The 18,263-nt window shown below is 51.0% G+C and overlaps 1 protein-coding gene across 3 annotated transcripts in view; it reads right to left on the minus strand.

Annotated features, from left to right (window-relative positions):
- The window catches only part of Kazn (kazrin, periplakin interacting protein), a 998,054-nt gene that overhangs the window by 119,605 nt on the left and 860,186 nt on the right, over positions 1-18,263 (minus strand). The window contains exon 1 of one of the 3 annotated variants that reach the window (XM_051172201.1): positions 13,646-14,244. The exons of the other annotated variants lie outside the window; for them this stretch is intronic. Within the exon in view, the coding sequence (XP_051028158.1) occupies positions 13,646-13,907 (262 nt within the window). The 5' untranslated portion in view covers positions 13,908-14,244. Of the gene's footprint in view, positions 1-13,645; positions 14,245-18,263 lie in introns of those variants that run through there. 3 annotated transcript variants of the gene reach the window in all.

Genomic DNA, 18,263 nt, shown 5'->3' on the forward strand with positions numbered 1-18,263 from the left:
AGGTCAAGCCTAACTGCTAGTCCCTGGTTTCCACCTTATTTCATATGGGGTCAGATGGGGTCTCCTGTGTTCATCATTGCACATGCTGGGCTAGCTGGCCTGTGAGCCTCTGGGATTCTCCTGTCTCTACCTCCTATCTTTCTTAGAAGAGTTGGGATTAAAGCTACATGTCTTTACTTGTGTTCTGGGGATCTGAACTTGGGTCCTCATGCGTATGTGTAAGCATTTACAATCCCAGCCATGTTTCCCAAGCCCCCTTTTTGTTTCTGATACAGAGCACCCCCAGTGGACTTTGGGACCCGCCCGCCCTCCCCGCCCGCCCTCCCTCCCCCCCCATCCCTACATCCCCATCAACACTTGACCTTCAGAAGTGGAAATGTGTCCTGCTCTGACCAAGGCTGACTCAGCCTGACCTCGGTGATTGGCTCAAGGGAAGGCACGTGACCGAATCCAGCCCATCCCCGAGTTTATCGCCTGACTCCAGGTGCCCTGGGCCTGCTAGCAGCAGGCGTCGTCACCACCACGGAATGACAGCCAGCAAAGCCTGACAAGGTAACTCACACCACACACCTGTAGCCTTTCACCTGCCTCCTCCCTTACTGAGTGAACAGTCACTCTCATGTCCTAGCTGGTCTCAGCCAAGTCTCCTACTGCTTTCAAGAGAAAGAGAATCCTGGCAAATCCTTTCTGCCAGTTTTGGAGAAGCCTCTCTGATCCCCACAAACATGAAGACCGTCTGCTGTGTGCCGAACCCTCCAAGTTATCGTCTTCCTCGGGAAGCAGGAAGTGACGTGGACTTTACTTGCTTAAGAGCGATGAGTTTCCTTCCCGGACTACTCTGGTTGCCACTGCTTTTCAGCCTTAGAAACCAACTTCCTGTTGCTCCCCCACCTCATCCCGCCCCCATCCAGCCCTGCCATTCCAAACCTCCTAATTCTTCAAGGTTATTTCCAGACAAGCCCTGTCCCTTGTGGGCCTTTTTCCTCTTCTGCTACCTGCAGGGATCTTGGGAGCACCAACCACACATCTGGGCTGGATGTTCACCCAGTGGCTGACACTGAGCCTGGGCCAAGAGTCACTCCCCAGCCACGTGCAGAATTGCTGAGCAGCATTTGTTCCAATCCTCAGATGCAAGGGCTAAGATCGTTACTCAGCGGCAGAGCTCGGACCAATCAGCACTAGCAAAGGCTGAGGGCTCGACAGAGTGCCAAAGCCCTTGTCCAGCCTCTATTCCATCCCTAGCTAATTCCAACTTGCAGGTGCAGAGATGGTCAGGTGAGCTGGTTTAAAGTCAAAAGTTCAAAGTTCAAGGTCGGAGAGCTGGTGTTGGTGGCTCAGGTGCGCCCCAGTTTGGAAGTTCGTCAGATTCCAAAGCTCAAAATCTAAATGCCAAAAATAAATAAATAAATAAAATTTAGAAATCTAAAGGCCTCCCCTGAAATATCAGGGAAAAAGGTTGACTAGAAGCTCAAAGTAGGCTTCTCTTTGAGTGACCTTCTTCCCTCCCAATGTCAACCTCCAGAAAGGAGGTCACAGGGGTCACCAGATGATCCTGCCTGCTCCCTTCCTTTCATACCTTGCACAGCCTTCCCTGCTCACTTCCTTCCCCTTGTCCACCTCCCACCAAAGAAAACATCATAGAAGTGCGGGAGGGAGAGACATGAGCAGACATTTGTCACCCACCATGCAGTGGCCTGGGCCTTCAACACAGGCGCTCACAGCTCATGGCAAGTTGAACCCACAGCCTGAGCTAGGTCAGCCCACCCTGGCTGGCTTCCTGCTCCAGAGACCAAGCCAGCACCCAAGCCTCAGTTTCCCTTCCAGCTGCCTCTAGCATCTAGGGAACGGATGCAAACTCCTGGCACTGTCAGAGCAGCTTCTCTCTTGACTAGCTCCGAGGAGCTCTGGGTGACGCCAGGCTTCTATTCCCATTGCATGGACAGATAAACTGAGGCCCAGAGGAAGGGTTTAGATGCATCCATTCTCTTGACCTCTAAGATGCCTGTCATTACAAACTGGAAACAAAACTAAATACCGTGCTTGGGCTCGGAGAGCCTAAGCCAGTCTCAAATGTCAGCTCAAGGTCAAATGACCACAGGGAAGGGAGCAGGTGTCGCACATATGGAAGTGGGCATCAGGCTGGGTTTGGGCTCCCCTATGGCTGCCATCACACAGGGATGGCAGAGATGAAATGCCTGTTTCGGTAGACGCCCCCTTCCTCCCCCTGCGCCCCAAGGCAAGCACTAAAATCAAGTACAGACTGGTCTGAGAAAGTCACAGCACCGGAAGGGCCACAGAGACAATTATAGGGTAATTCCTGCTGCCCTGTGACCTGTGGCTCTTTCCTCTTGGTCCCCTGTGAAAATAACCATAGCGACAAGTATAACCCCTGAATCTGAAGGCAACTCCCTGGTTCAAATTTTAAATCTTGCTGGAGTCACAGCATGTGGCTCGAAGCCACCTGCAACTCCAGCTCCAGGGATCTGAATGCCTTGTTCTGACCTCTGTTGGCACTGCACATGCGCACAGACACACTAATCTCAGTTCTTTGACCCTCGAAAGTAACCCCACCCCACCCTCCGCCTCCATGCATGGGGGATAGGTGTGATAGTAAGGCCTGGCTCCTTAGGCTGTTGTGATAATGCTCTCTCCAAAAAGCTTAGTACTGCATCATCCCTCAGTGAATACAGGTAGCCAACCAGCTGTCTGGGGCAGCTAGGGTCAGCAGGACCTGTGAATAGAGTGAGAGGGAGGGTGGGGGAGGGCGGGGGGGGGGAGACCAGGAGGATGCCTCTGGCTGCGGAATCACAGCAGACACCCCTCCCCCTCCCCAAGGGAGGCTTATTGAGGTGCAGAGCTCACACACAACACTGGCAGGCACCCTCAAACCCGTGTAACTTATTCCTCCTTATCCTCCAGCCTGACTGAACAGTTGCTTCAGGAGGGAATAAAATATGCTCCGCATAGTTTGAATGTTTCGCTTATGAAAACCGGCACGACTAACTTTATAAACTGTGTAACGGTCAAGTCGCTTATGAGAGACTGGTCCCATCGAGGGCTGGGGTAGGGAAGGCGGGCAGCCTCCGCCAGAGCCAAGTGGCTGGGATTCCCAGAAGGCGCCATCTGGGATGTCTCAGAAGGGGCACCAGATCACAGCCTGGTGTCTCCACATGAAATAGGATCCTCCCTCTGGAAGCCCAGTCCAGGCAAAGGAGAGGAGGCACTTCCGGCCTAGGTCTGTTTTCCCACACTCCAGGGTGCCTGGGTCTCTAGCCAATCAAGTAAATTGAAAAATTACCTTAGGCTAAGAAAAAGCAGGCCAGGCTAAGGGGGACAGGCTCTCAGGAATCCTGTTGGTACACAGCTTGCCTGGACTTTAACAGTCGATAACTGAGGAAGGGTGGAGGACCTGGGAGGCGCTGTGCCTTCTAGGAGTTTTGTGGCTCCAGGGCTCTCTCTGCTAGGCAGGAGGCCATGAAAGTCCAGCCTCAGACCAGAGCTGTAACTGCGTTGAGCAGAGAACCTGCTCAGCATGCACAAGGCTTTGAGTTCAGTCTACTGCACTGTATAAACTGGGTGTGGTGCTTTGTAGCTACAATTCCAGCAGGAGAGACGGGAGCAGGAGGATCAGAGGTTCAAGACTCCTCCAGTGAGGAAATCGGGGCACAAAGAATGAAAAGCCAGCCCAAGAGTGCAGGCCAGTGAATGTGGGCGCTGTTCACCTGGTTGCCAGACAACCTCCTCCCCGCCCCCAGCAATGTTACATCCCAGAGTGCTATACAGGGCTGGGTCACAGGGCCACCCAACACCCAAGTCCTAGTAAACATAACTGCCGAGGACAAGATGGTGTCCTCATGCCCAGGACACTGTGCAATGGGCCCAGACAGCTAATCCCAATATGTGGCTTTTAACTTTGTCTTCAAAGTGCCCTCACGTCTATTATGGTTATTATTTGAACCCCATGATGTGTTTTAGTGTCCTCATTAGAAGGCTAATGGTGGTTCGGCCTAGTCGCATGGGGTGGGTGGTGCAGCCTAGCCTGAGCCTGGTCCTCCCCCCTGTCCGGTCCAGCATACAGCCCCTTTGGCACACCCAAACCTCTCCAGGCTGCTCTGTCCACTCTTGTCCTCTTTGGACCCCTGTCTGTCAGGACCATGCGCATCAATTCCTAAGTGGCCTGACTCATCTCTAGAGACCTCTGCCATCAGCTTCGGGGAGCTTTGAAACGGGAAACCAATGTGGACCCCATCACTGCACCCCTCCTTCCAGGAAGCCACATCCTTCGGGAGTAGACATGAAGGGAGCTCCTCCCGCCCCTCCCCCAATTGTTTTTTTCGAGACAGGGTTTCTCTGTGGAGCCTTGGCTGTCCTAGACTCACTTTGTAGACCACGTTGGCCTCGAACTCAGAAATCTACCAGCTTCTGCCTCCCAAGTGCTGGGATTAAAGGTGTGTGCCACCACGCCTGGCAAGAAAGCTACTTTTTAAATGCTTTATTTGGCTGGCTGGAGCTCATTTGGTGGACGGTTTGTCTAGCATGCACAAGGTCCTGATTTCGATCCCCAGCATGGTCAAGTATACCTATAATCCTAGCACTGAGGCGGCAAGGGGATCAGGAGTGCAGGGTCATCCAGGGCCATATAGAGCATTCAAGGCCAGCTTGGGCTAACTGAGTCCCTAACTAAAAATGAAAAGAGGGAAAAGAAAAATAAGAGAAGGACAAGAAAACCATTTTTCATTTTGGGGAGTCTGGGAAACGTGGCCCTGTGAACCAACTGTATAACCAGGATCCAGAGAAATGTGGAGTTTGGGAAAGAGGGGGAAACAAAGCGGTGAGGGGTCGTCCCAGGGAAACCTGATGCCACTACAGAGTTTTAGGTGCCTCTGCAGAGGCAGTGTGGCTCAGTGGTGAGAGGCAGGCTCTAGCCTCAGGTGTTTGGGTTGAGTCGGCTGCCATCCATCAAGGGCCCCAGCAAGTCATCATCACGCCTCTCTAAGGCTCGGTGCCCTCATGTGTCTTACAAGGTCAACAAGAGACTGAATTAGTCGCTAGATAAAAGAACGTGCTGGGCTGTGAGAAGCACTACACATAGTTGGGCTATTCTCCCTCCCCGCTCATTCCTTGAGAGCCACACCTTCTGGTTCTCCTCTCTCCTGGCAGCATTGTCCCCAAGGACTTCTGTAACCTTCTGGAACTTTCTGGCCGCAGCCGTCAGGTAGAACATTCTTTGCTGAGAGGTCTTTGGGAATAGGGCTTCCAGTAGCCAGGGGCTGGCTGCTCAGTGAAGTACTAATGTAGGAGTTCAACACAGGACTCCTCTCCTGGCACTCTCCAATTTATGACCAGGGATATGTCTCACTCCTGCCTGGAGCAGCTCCTGACATCCCAACAATATCTCCTAGCCATTCCCAGCCTAGACCTTGGCTGTCTGGCTCCCCCAACAGTTCAAAGGTCAGGCTGCTTCTAAGCCTCAAGCTGCCTCTTGGGAGAGCGGAGGGGGAAAGTATTTGAAAAATGCAAATGGAAGCACCCGGTGGCTTTCCACCCCCACTCCCAGCCAGCTCCCAGCCAGCTCCTAGAATACAGAATATAAGGCTCGGCCTGGTACCGTGTGGATCTAAGAGAAATGAAAAGGCAAGGGCTGCGGATACGGTTTACTCATTGGTGGCCCTGCTGCCAATCCCAGACCAGTGACTCTTGACTCTCAACATCTTTATGCTGGGACTTTTTGGAGTGCTGCTGGTGGGATCCAGAAACTGAAGGCCCCAGCAGCTAGGGCAGCTTCAACTCATTCTAAAAGCCCAAGAAATGCCCTCCCCCGCGGAGTGACAGTCACCTCGGCACAAGCCACAAGCAGACAAGGATCAGGATAGGGCTTCCCGGAGTGTTCCTTGCAAGCCTGCTGCATGCCTCCCATAGGAAAATGAAGCTACCGGAGCACAGACTCCAGCCTGGGCACTGGATGATGGAGATGAGTCTGACTTCAATAAAGGAAAGCCGGCAGCGAAGAGCGGCAAGCTCTGGATGTGGCGGGGCGAGGGTTGGGGCTCAGTGCCAGAGAGCTTGGGGGGGAGGGCGGTGTTCCATGGCCAGCACTGAAAACACGAACTCAGAAAACAGAGGCCTAGAGGGAAAAGGTCTCTCTAGCAGGCCCTGCAGGCTCCAGTCCCATGTGTCAGCCTTCCCCTGCCACGTTCTCTGCAGCTGAACTGTAGCTCTTGCTTGTCTCACTTTGTCAGCGTATATACCACGGACTGTCCAGGCCTTGGGACCTCTCTCTCCTGATACCTACAAAATACTGCACATCCCTGGTGGCTGCCCGAGTGGAAGGAAGAGGGAAGGGTGGGTGTTTTCTGGGTTCACAGGACATAGAGGGATGGAGATCATAAAGCAAAACAAGACAATGGAACACTCACACTCACACACAGCACCACCACTACCATCACCATCACTACCACCATCACCACCACCACCACCACCATCACCACCATCACCACCATCACCATCACCACCACCACCACCACCACCACCACCACCACCACCATCGCCACCACCATCACCACCACCACCACCACCACCACCATCACCACCACCACCACCATCACCACCATCGCCACCACCATCACCACCATCACCACCATCGCCACCACCATCACCACCACCACCACCACCATCACCACCATCGCCACCACCATCACCACCACCACCACCACCATCACCACCACCACCATCACCACCACCACCATTACCACCACCACCATCACCACCATCACCACCACCACCACCACTACTGCCACCCCATACCACATCACACCACCACACCACGTCACACAGCTGGCTGGGGTTTCCAAGTGGCCCCCAACGAGAGAGATGTTTGCACTATTACTAACTTAGGATGAAAAAAAAAAAAAAAGTGACCCCACAGTCACTGTTCAGTCCCTTTTGGCATTGCAAGCCGAGCACCAACCTGGCTGGCGAGAACTGCCACCTACCAAATCAGTTGTGACCAAGAAATGCAATGTCAGCTTTGGTCCTTCTCTGTCCCTGACCTGGAGCAAGCCCCAACTCACATCCAGGAAGCCAAATGACCCTTGGGGCAAGCAGATAACTCAATTACAGCAAAGACCAGACAGTTTTCAGGAAAGACGGGTCCAGTTATGTGACATCCCAGAGCCCAGGCAGCCCTCAGACTCAGGAGAGCTATGTATTTTCTAATCTAGCATTTCCCCTGCCCGGCACCTAGCCCAAGGAGCAGCCAGTGTGTACAGCTGTCCCAGGAAGTGCCAGGAGGCAACAGGGACATCATAGTAGGGACTCACCTGAGACCCCATTGGAGTGGCAGGCATTCTGGAGTGGGTGGCATTCAAGTCAACGTGATCAAGCCCCACATGCAGAGAGCCAACGGATCCAAGGGCTCTAGACTAAGCTCACCCACAGGAGCAATGGGCAAAGAAAGGTGGCAAGGAGAGAAGCAGAAACCATTGAGCAGGGAACCTGGGAGGTGTCACCAGGGGAACCAGTCACTGAAGTCAGAGCAGGAGAGAAGAATGACAAAGGGACCAGGAGGAGGAGGAAGCCTCCTCTGCACTAGAGCAACTGTCTTATCAAGTAGTCAAAACAAACAAACAAAACAAAGAAAAACACCAACAAAACAAAACAAAACCAACCCCACCAAAACACAACACACACACACAAACAAAAAAACCACACACACACACACACACACACACACACACACACACACACACACACACACAAAGTGCAAGGCTGAGTGTGGGAGCCTGTGTTGCCAGTGCTCGGAAGGAAGGCAACAGTGTCAGGGAGACCTGGTCTATGCAGTGCCAGGCCAGGCAGAGCTACATAATGAGACCCTGTCTCAGCAAAACCGCACCAAACCTGCAAAACCAGGTTCTGCAAAATAACGTCCACACTTCCACAGCAAGGGGCACAGTGGCACACTCCACTCCTCACCTCACAGGATGGCTCTCTTCAGCACCGTGGCTTCCTAATCTATGGGTCCTGAATGTGGGCACCATTTAAAAAAAAAAAAAAAAAATCTGTCAACAGTAAAAGGTTTCTGAACACTCAGAAATTAGCCCAAGATCAAAGGTGCAATGAGCCCAGGGTGCTTCTGGTAGCGCCCACCTGTGTTGCATCCTGCGACTTCACCACAGCTTTGTTCTGACTCCACAGCATACACACTCCTCTGCGCATGCCCTGGTGCCACCCAACGCCAACGGACATGTCTGAAGCTCCTCGGCTCAGGTCCAAGACTTCTGTGTTTTTAGTGGACATCCAGAACATTGCTCTTACAGAAACATTAGCAGTTTAATTATAAGGGAAGAGGGTGGGAATTACTTTTTGCATTTTCCTCTCGGCATGCCCTCGGTGTACTCAATGAGCATATCTTTGGACTGGGTTACGAATACGCTTGCTTCTAAAAACTGCTATTTGAGTTGCTGACTTTAGCTCTGTAAAACTCGATCACTAAATCTTGTCTTGGGATTAGAACAGAAATCCCAACAATCTCTGAGATGGCCCTAAACATACTTCTGCCAACTTGTACCACGTGATTATACGAAATAACATTCTCAGTGTAATTGTTAAATTATGAAACAAAAATATCGATCAACTTTGAAAACTACAGAGGCTGCTCTGTTCACCAAAGTATCATACTCAGTCAAGGTTTAACTGCCTATAATTCCAGGGATGTGATAACCTCTACTGACCCCTAAAGGTACACACACACACACACACACACACACACACACACACACACACACTGACATACACTATAAAAAAAATAATAAATGAATCTTTAAAATGCTTGATTCAAAGACCCATTTTCAGACTGTGTTTTGGTTTGGTTTTTTGCCTGAGTCAGGTGTGGGTCTAGGAAATGGCATTTAAAGATGACATGCTCCCAGGTGCCATGTCCAGGTGTCCACCAGCCTTAGGGGACCACCACAGCAAAACACACATCTTAAGTTTTTTGTTTGGTTGGTTGTTTTGGTTTTTGGAGACAGGGTTTCTCTGTGTAGCCTTGTCTGTCCTGCACTCGCTTTGTAGACCAGGCTAGCCTTGAACTCACAGAGATCTGCCTGCCCCTGCCTCTGCCTCCTCAGAGTGCTGGGATTACAGGCTCATCTTCAGTTTTTCAGTTTTTATAAACAATCTGGAACAGGGCAGAGAAATACCTGGGAACCCCTGACTGCATCTGAAGCGGTGACCACCAGTCCCAACTGACCGATTACAAACTGGCTTAATCTACAGCTCAGTTCTCCAGTCCCAGAGTGGCTCCAGAAAATTCTGTCTGTCTCCATTCCCCCTGTTGTGAACTGAAGGGCTGGTTTAAACTGACTAAAACTTGTGCCTGGGGAGAGAAGGAATGGAGCCAGTCAAGAGCTAAAATTGTCACAGATATCTTTGGTACCTTCAGGAGCCATTTACACGACATGGACCTGACTTCACAGGCTTGTGACTATGAGGCAGGATGTTTGGAATGTATTGACTCAGCAGACCCTACTTCTCCCAACATCAAAGCTAAGTATGCCAGCGGTATGAGAGTATCTCTGAGCCCTTGCTCTGCTGACGCCTGCCTACCTGGTGTCCCCTCAGATGATGTGTTTGGTACTTGCTTTGATTCATGACTTTCTTTTCTCCTGTGGCTATAAAAGTTCACAAAATGTCTTTGAAAATGGAATCCCACTCTGGGCCTTAGTCACTTACATTTGGCTCAGAATAAAGCTTTCCATTCTTTTGGGAGCAAAAGCAGGGTTTTGTTATCAATGCTCTAAAGAGAGGGACCCTTCTAGATCATTCCCACAGGGCAGGCGTTTGTACCTATACCTAAAGGACCCTAGCAGGAAAAGCCTACTGTAGGGACAGCACTGTGTCTGCTCCAGAAACCAGAGTAAGCTTATGTCTCAGACAGGGAGTATCCAGAATACAAACTTGCCTCTTTCTCAGCTCTCAGAGTAGCCAAGGGACCTCAGAGGAACCCAGGACAGATACAGATGGAGATGCCAGCCTACCTGACTTTAAAGGAATACTTCAGAGATCTGCCCCCACAAAAGGCTGCCCTGGATCAGCCAAGACTCCCAGCCCAGCCCAGCCCAGCCCAGCCCCTAGAAGCTTATAGGCAGCAAGTACCCATGGCGCATGGATGGTTCTTGAGCCATGAACCCCCCCAGGATTCCAAGCCCTAATGCTTTATCTGAAAAGAGACCTAGAGGTCACACCTGGCAGGCAGGGCGAGGAAGCCAAGCACACAGACCAGAAGCAAACAGGAACCAAATCACAGCTCTAGGTTGCTGCCCAGAGCCCTGGAGAACTCCCTGCCTTCCAATGAAACCCAGGTCTAGGCAGAACCCCAGGAAAAGGAGACACAAAGATGAGGAGTCACAAATAAATAGTACGTCATGGCCAGGACATGAGAAAAACCCAAGTCTTCTCCCCACCCTCACCCTCTTAATGAGGTTACAACTGCAAACAGCCAAACAGGTGGCACAACCTGCAATCCTAGCACTTGGGAGGTGACAGCAGAAAGACTGGGAGTTAAAGGTGAGCCTAGGCTACAAGGCAAAGCCTCGTTTCAACAACCTAACAGTTTTTGAGATTTGGTTCAGTGGCTACCGGCAATTGTCTCCAAGCCTGAAAAGCCAAGTTCAGTCTCAAGGACATACATGCTTGAAGGCGAAAACTGATTCCCAAAGGCATCCTCCGGCCTCCGAACTTGTAAAGAAGTAAACGGATGCAAATTTCAAACATGCAGAAAGCCCTGTGTAGGATGCCCAGCACTAGCCTGGATCTATGAAATTCACCTCACCCTAGAATTTATTTTAATTCACTCATTTTGGGGCTCAGCAAGCAGAGCGTCCAGGAAAGGGTCTGTCCACCTATCACCACCTAAGTCCCTGACGCCCAAGGATACAGGGAAAGTTCCCAAGACGTAAAGGAGACAGTCCTCCTGGGCAGATAGGAATGAGAGGTGGCCTGGAGGAAGCCCAGATAGGCGCGCAGCTAAACGAGCCAAGCCGGCTTCCACAGAACCATACCAACAACAAAGGCGGCCAAAGGGATGTGGGGCAGGGCCTGTGGAGGCTGGAAAAACAGGCTCCACCGGTGGCGGTGGTGGCTTTGGGGACCAGAACTTAAGAATGGATGAATCACAGACAAGAGCTGGTCTCCTTAGTACCCAGCCGCCAAGGGCAGCAGGTTGAACAAAAGGCACAAGAATGCCGGGGGCGGCCTGGGGCCCCAAGTAGGGCATCTGAGAGCCTGGCTGTCTGTCTTACCACAGCAGGGGCTCGTGAGCTCACAAGACCAAGAACTGATACACGTGGTCCTTCCACTAGAGCCTCAGGACACAAGCTGGGGCATGGATGAAAATGGAGCCAGGGTTGGGGGGTGGGGAGAGGGATTCCACACGTCATAAGCTTAACCAGGCCGTGGTGTGTCCACTACCGACACCCATAGGAGAGAAAAGGACTCTGCTGATAATGGTATTAGGACACAGGGAAGGCAGCATGCATGGCAGGCCTCCCAAACCAACCTGACCCCAAAAAGGCAAAGGGCAAAAGTTTTCAAAGTTGGAATTTTCTATCAAAACTTTGGGCTGGAATGTAGCTCAGCTGGTAGAGGGCTTGCCTAACATGCACAAGGCCGTGGGTTGGATCCCCAGCATTGCATAAAGCAGCAGCAGCAGCAGCAGCAGCAGCAACAACAACCAACCAAACAAACAGTGTTGTCACGTGTCAGTAATCCCAGTTCCTGGGAGGTGAAAGCTGGAGAGTCACAAGTTCAAGGCCAGCCTGAAATAAGAGGCCCTGTTTCAAAAGGGAGCTATATATTTGTTGCCCGAGCAACAAAAATAGCCCTTAGACACAGATTCTGTAGTTCAGTGGTGTGGTAGTGCTTACCAGTGTAACCTGAGTACTCTACCTCTACTGTCTCTGTGAATTGGAGGCCAGCCTGGTCTACATAAAGAGCTCCAGGTGAGCGAAGGCTGCACAGTGAGACCCTGCCTCAAAAGAAGAGCAGGAGGGGCCAAGGGGAAGTAGAAAGAACTTATGACTGTCCTTGCTGTTATTCAAACTCATCCTCAGCTATAGTGTGAGTTCTAGGCCAGCCTGGGACAGCTATAGCTAAAAAAAAGAAAGAAAACAAACCCTACATAGTAGCCAGCACCCCAGACGACTGTGACCTATCCCGGCAGCCTTCAGACTCCTGTGTGGAGGTCAGCGAAGAGGGAGGAAGGCTACATCCAAGAGCCTCATCATCTGACCTGAAGACAAGCACTCACGGCTTCTGGGTGGATGTCCCTTTCCCAGGCTTCCGTGTCCACACCCCACCACAGAGCAGATCGACTCTGCCTGGGCTTAGGTTTCCCACTCAATGCTCTGCATTCTGGGTTCCCAAACGGCAAGGGTAGGTGGGTGGGGATGGGACACTCTCCTCGCATGGATCAACTACCTAGTGGGATTCTGCTGGGAGAGGGTTAAGGGCGGATTCTCTAAGAGGACAGAGAGGTGGGGGACAGCTCTAGGTACTGGATGCCTGAAAGAAAAGCCTATAGGCTAGGCTCAACAGCTCACAACTGTTATCTAAGCACTTGGGAGGCTGGGGCAGGAGGGCCTGAGTGTGAGGCTTGCCGAAAGAGGTGTGGGGGGAGAGACAGAGAGAGAGACAGAGTCTCTCTCTCTCTCTCTCTCTCTCTCTCTCTCTCTCTCTCTCTCTCTCTCTCTCTCTCTCTCTCTCTCACACACACACACACACACACACACACACACTGAATGCCTACAGTCCCAGAACTTAAGGGATAAAGATAGGAGGTCCAAGAACTGAAGGTCATCCTCTGCTATATACCAAGTTCAAGGACAGCCTGGGTTACATAAGACCCTGCCTCAAAAGGAAGTAAACATAAAATTAAAAACATAAAGCTAGAAAGAAAACGCCATGGTTTCCAGCACATCAGCTTCTGTTGAGGGCCAAAAACTACGGGGAATGGCGGCCTTGCAGGGGGGCGATCTGGAACAGACACTGAGTACCCAATAAGTTCTTTAGGGCTCAGTGGTTTCATCTGTAAGATGGGGAGAACGCCAGATGGCTGAGCTGTCTCTTGGCCACAGGAATCAACAGATTGCAGCACCTGCAGCAGAGCCCTCAGCAAACGAGCTTGCCATTAACAGGCGCTGCCCTAAGGAAAGGACACCTTCATCCCTGGCCTAAGGAAAGGCCACATTCTTTCTTCCCTGCCTGGGTGCACAGGGTTTCAAAGTTAGGAGCCTGGTGCCAGGGATGTGCAGGTAGGGTGTGGGAATAAAGCACCTGAGAGACCCGGCTGTTGTTTTCACTTCTTTGTCAGCCTCCAGGGAGAGCTTTCTGAAGCTTCTACACAATCAGAAGGCATGAAGCACATTCAATGCCTGCGATAAAGTTACAGCCCAAATTAGCCCATGCCACCCTCCTAATCCAGGCACCTGCAGATCAGCCGCCAGGTGCCAGGTGTTCCCTGGTATAGGCTGGCCCCCCCCAAATCCAGCATGTACACTGGGGACAGGTACTGCCCTCCCTGCTCCCTCTCCACAGCCACGGTTCAGCCGTCTCCAGGCCAGGGCCAAGACATCAATCAGGTCTCGCGTACCTGCAGCTCCCACCTGGCTGGGAATTTCTTCCAGATCAGGGGTTTCTGCAGCATCTGCAGGGCCGTGGAGGTTGGGCAAGAGTTGGGAGGAATCGCTATGAGCAGGGTCCTCCATCTGGCCTCTTTTGAAAGCATCCAAGCAGCAGACGAGAGAAAGCTTGAGGTCTCCACCATCACGCAGGCTTGCACAGGGACTGCAGAGTAGGTGGTCCCTGGGAATTGGTGGTGATCCCGATGTCCCCCCTCCCTGGAAGGCACTCATCCGATACACACAGCATCCAGCGCCTTGACTGAGAGTAAATCCATTAAAATAACTACACACGCGCTCGTGCACATCTCCTCACCACGGCTCGTTTCTCTGGAGTGTTTAAGCTCTTGGTGACTCACAGCCAACACAGGGCTCCCAGGTGATTGCTTTGGCCAGCTTTAATGATGTGTTGGCTGGGCTTATCTAAGCTGGGGCAAAAACCTGTCCGCTCACAAATGCACCTGATCTACCATTTTGGACGACTTGCCCTATTTCTGACGTCAGGGTGGGTGCTGTTTCCCTTGAGATGATCAAAAGAAGCATAAACCATTCTTCCACCAGATTGGGTGACAAATGGACCAGGTAACTCAAGCCGGAATATTACAGAGACTATCAAGGGTGTTTGGCAACCATTGTGGAGAATCCCCAGTGACTCACAAGGCCACAGCAGCAGCCAGTTCTTCCGAGACAACTGCTTGACCAAACCCTAATATACACTGGCCTCGTGATGCACACTGGGAATCTATGTAACAGGGGGTGGGAGGTGGGGTGGGGGATGAAGAGAAAGGGAGGGTGACAAGAAGCAGGGGATCAGAATTCAAGGCCAACCTTGGCCTACGTAGAGAGTATGAGGCGAGCCTGAGCTACTTGAGACTATCACACACCAAAAATCCCTACACCTCAAAAGCCATGACAACAGTGATATGTGTGGTATTTCACACACAGTTCCATACACTTCAAGTCCTTTAGAACTAGAGATCCCTCTGTCCTCTCCCCCAGGTGTCAATAGCACCAGGCCCCACAGGCAGCAAGGATACTAATTAGACTCCTGGCTAAGCTCCAACTCCCAAGTGGGTAAAAGGACTGCCCACTTTATAGAAGAGTAAACTGAGGAGGCTTGGGATGTCCATTAACTTATTGGATGATACACACAGCTTGTAAAGAGCAGAACACGGAAGTTCTAATTGATGTGTATTTATTGTTAACACTGATGTTGTGGTGCAGGGGGCCACCTGCCCTGGAACAGAATACGATGCAGTCCAAAGGACTGAACCATCAGGGGCGCAGGGTGGTCATTAGGGAAGCAGATCTTCAAAGTGGTTTATGCCCCCGATTACCTGGACAGCCTCAGCCCTGGTGACCTCTGCCTTGCCCTGTGGCATGGGGATGGTAAATGAAGCCAGTTGGTTTTAGTGGGCAGCTGCTAGGGGCATCTCAGTGCCCACTGTGGAGTGGAAACCCCACCCCAGTCTCTTCCTAGCAGAAGGCCTTGGCAGAGTGAGTAAAACCAGGAGCGTGGAGAAGACTAACTTTTTGCTTTTTGTAAGATAAAAATGTAAAAGAAGCTGGGTGGTGGTGGCGCATCCCGAGGCAGAGAGGCCCGTGAATCTCAGATTTTAAACTCAGCCTGGTCCTGGATGGCCAGATCTAGGGAGAAACCCTGTCTTGGAAACAACCAAACAAGCCCCGCCCTAAAACAAACAAATGAAAAAAAAAGTAAATTTAATAAAGAGTCTACTTCCTTAAAAACAACACAAGGTTTTCCCATTCCTCCAAGTTTGAGGTCTACAAACACACTCCTAGGCTGTGCTACCCACTGCCTGTGTGACCTTGGGCAAGTCCCTCAACTTTTCCAAGCATTGGTTTCCTTGGCAACCACACCTACTCCTGGCTATTAGGAGGACAGATTAAGGCACCCTTACCCGTTTAGTTTATGCTGAGAAGGGCTCAGGGGAGGTGGTGCACCAGGGTATACTAACTGGTGTACTTATGCGCTGACAGAGCAAGAAGCCAGAGGCAAACAAACGGCAACAATGTCATCAGAAAGGGTGGGGCTAGGGCTAAGGAGCCAGTTCAGGCCGTAGGGACGTTGTGGAACATGCCAAATTACTCAGGTTTGATCCCTTGAGGGACTTTTTTTTTCTCTTTTAAATTTTTTTCTTATATGCCGAGCGGTAGTGACACACACACCTTTAATGCCAGCACTCACCAGGAGGCAGAGGCAGGCAGATCTTTGAGTTTAAGGCCAACCTGGTTTACAGAGTGAGTTCCAGAACAGCCAGAACTACATAGAGAAACCCTGTCTAGAAAACAAACAAACAAACAAACATTAACAAAAATTAAATTGTTTTTAATCTTACAAAGAGGTACAAAAGGCACAGATTAAACCAGACATAGTGGCCCAGGCTTCAATCCCAGCACTCTGAAAATAGACTGTCAATTCAAGGGATGGTGACATAGTTGAGGTGAGGCCAGCCTGGGACAGAGGGGGATCATGTCTCAAGAACAAAGAAACAAATACAAACGAAAAACCACCAAGTTCAGATGTAGACAGATAAAAGTGTCTATTCCACAGACGTGTTCTTTTCCAAACGTGGAATGTCAGCCAATCTAAAATGTTCTCTCGCCTTAGGGTCTCAGCACTCAAAAGCCACATTTCAGATGACTTCACCTCTGACCACGCCCTCTAACACCACGTATCCTCAGGCCCCACCGGCCAGATCCCTTCCCAGCTCCATTTTTCTGCATTGCACTTTCCATCCCTGGACAATTCTATCTTGGACACATTTGCATGGGAAATCTCCTCCCGCAGAGTCTAAGGGCCTCGGAAACCAGACCGTGGTTGTTTTCGTTGCTATAACCCTGACATCTCCAACAGCACCTGGCTTTGAGCAGGTGTTCAAAATATGACTGGACGGACAATGGCTGATAAGACAATTCAACTCACGCTCCTAGTTTAGGAACACATAGTGGAGGCGGTGGGGAGATGGCTCAGAGGTTAAGAGCACTGGCTGCTCTTCCGGAGGTCCTGAGTTCGATTCCCCCTTCGCACACGAAAATACATATACATAAAATAAATAAATGAATCTTTAAAAAGACCTGGTGGGCACCTAGCTCACTCTGCAGGGGCTCTAAGATCGCGATTTCCAACAGCAAGAGGCAAACTAGTCTGTCGGGTAAGGTCAGAGGGAACTAGGGACAGGTGGGGAACAGACTATCCAAGCAGCTTGTATCCTCTGTTCTGGTCACTGGTCCATTTACCCTAGAGGTCAGAGCTATCCCTAGCCCAGGGCCATCACCCAGGGGCTCTCAGGGCAGGCTTCCTGAGCAATGTCAAGGTGCCCAGCCCTTCATCCTGAGGCCAAGTGTCCACTCCCAGACTGCTGCCTCCAGCAGGGTATCTCTTCAGAAGTGTAAACTGAGCATCATTTCCAGTGTGGGACAAAAGGCTGAAAGTCTAAGGAGAGTGGCTGCAAAGCCTGGTTCAAATGTTTATTTCCCCAACAGCTTCAGCTTGTGGTTCTAAGGCAAAGAGTTCCCATTTCCTTCCTAGAAGAAAACTCCCATAAACAGAAACCGTTTCCGTGCCGGCATCCAGCCGTCATTGAAACCCTGTCCTTGAAGACACAGACACAATGGGATGCAAAGGTGGTTTGTTTGCTGTTTTTGGAGAGACCCTGAGTTTGCCTCCCAGCACCCACATCAGGTGGCTCACAAGCACTGATGATTCCAGTGCCAGGTGATCCAATCCTCTGAGGGTGCCGCCCACAGATATGTGCATGAGGGTACCCACATATAAATCTCCTAGACAATATACATGCACGTAAGTAAAAATAAATTCAAGCTTAAATTTAAAAATGCCCAAACACAAGCTTAAATTTAAAAGGACTGGGAATGTAGCTCAAGGTTAGGGTCTGCCTAGTGTGCACAAGGATCTGGGTTCGAGTCCCAGCACCACATAAAACTGGGCACGGTGGCATATGCCAACAATCCCAGTGCTGAGGCCGTGAAATTGGAAGGGGGGGGCGGATCATAAGTTAAAGATCATCTTCGGCTACATATTGAGTTTGACTGGGCTAGATAAGACCCTGTGAAGGAAGGGAAGAAGGAGAGAGAGAGAAGGAAGAAGAAAGGAAGAAAGAAAGGGGTGGGGGAAACAGATGAAGGCAGTGGCTGACTGGAGAAAGACGAGCATTTTCTTAATTTTCTTCACGACCTGTTGGTGCGATCTTTTTTCTTGTTGTTCAAGACAAGGTTTCTCTATGTAGCCGTGGCTGTCCTAGACTCACTTTGGTAGACCAGGCTGGCCTCGAACTCACAGAGCTCTGCCTGCCTCTGCCTCCCAAGTGCTGGGATGCTGGGATTAAAGGCGTGCGCCACCACACTCACTGGTGTGATTTTGTCTCCTGCAGGAATGCCACCAGTGATTTGGGAAAGCCCAACTCCAACACCCTCTCCCCTATAGGGACGTGCGATGAGGGAGGGAAGGCTGTGGAAAACTAGTCTCCGGTGTAAGAGGCAGGCATTTCCCACTGACAGCACGCCATCAGGATATTGCTATCGTGAACACAGGAATGGAACCCATCTAGA

Source organism: Acomys russatus, chromosome 29 (genome assembly GCF_903995435.1).
Source record: "Acomys russatus chromosome 29, mAcoRus1.1, whole genome shotgun sequence".
Taxonomy (NCBI): Eukaryota; Metazoa; Chordata; class Mammalia; order Rodentia; family Muridae; genus Acomys; species Acomys russatus.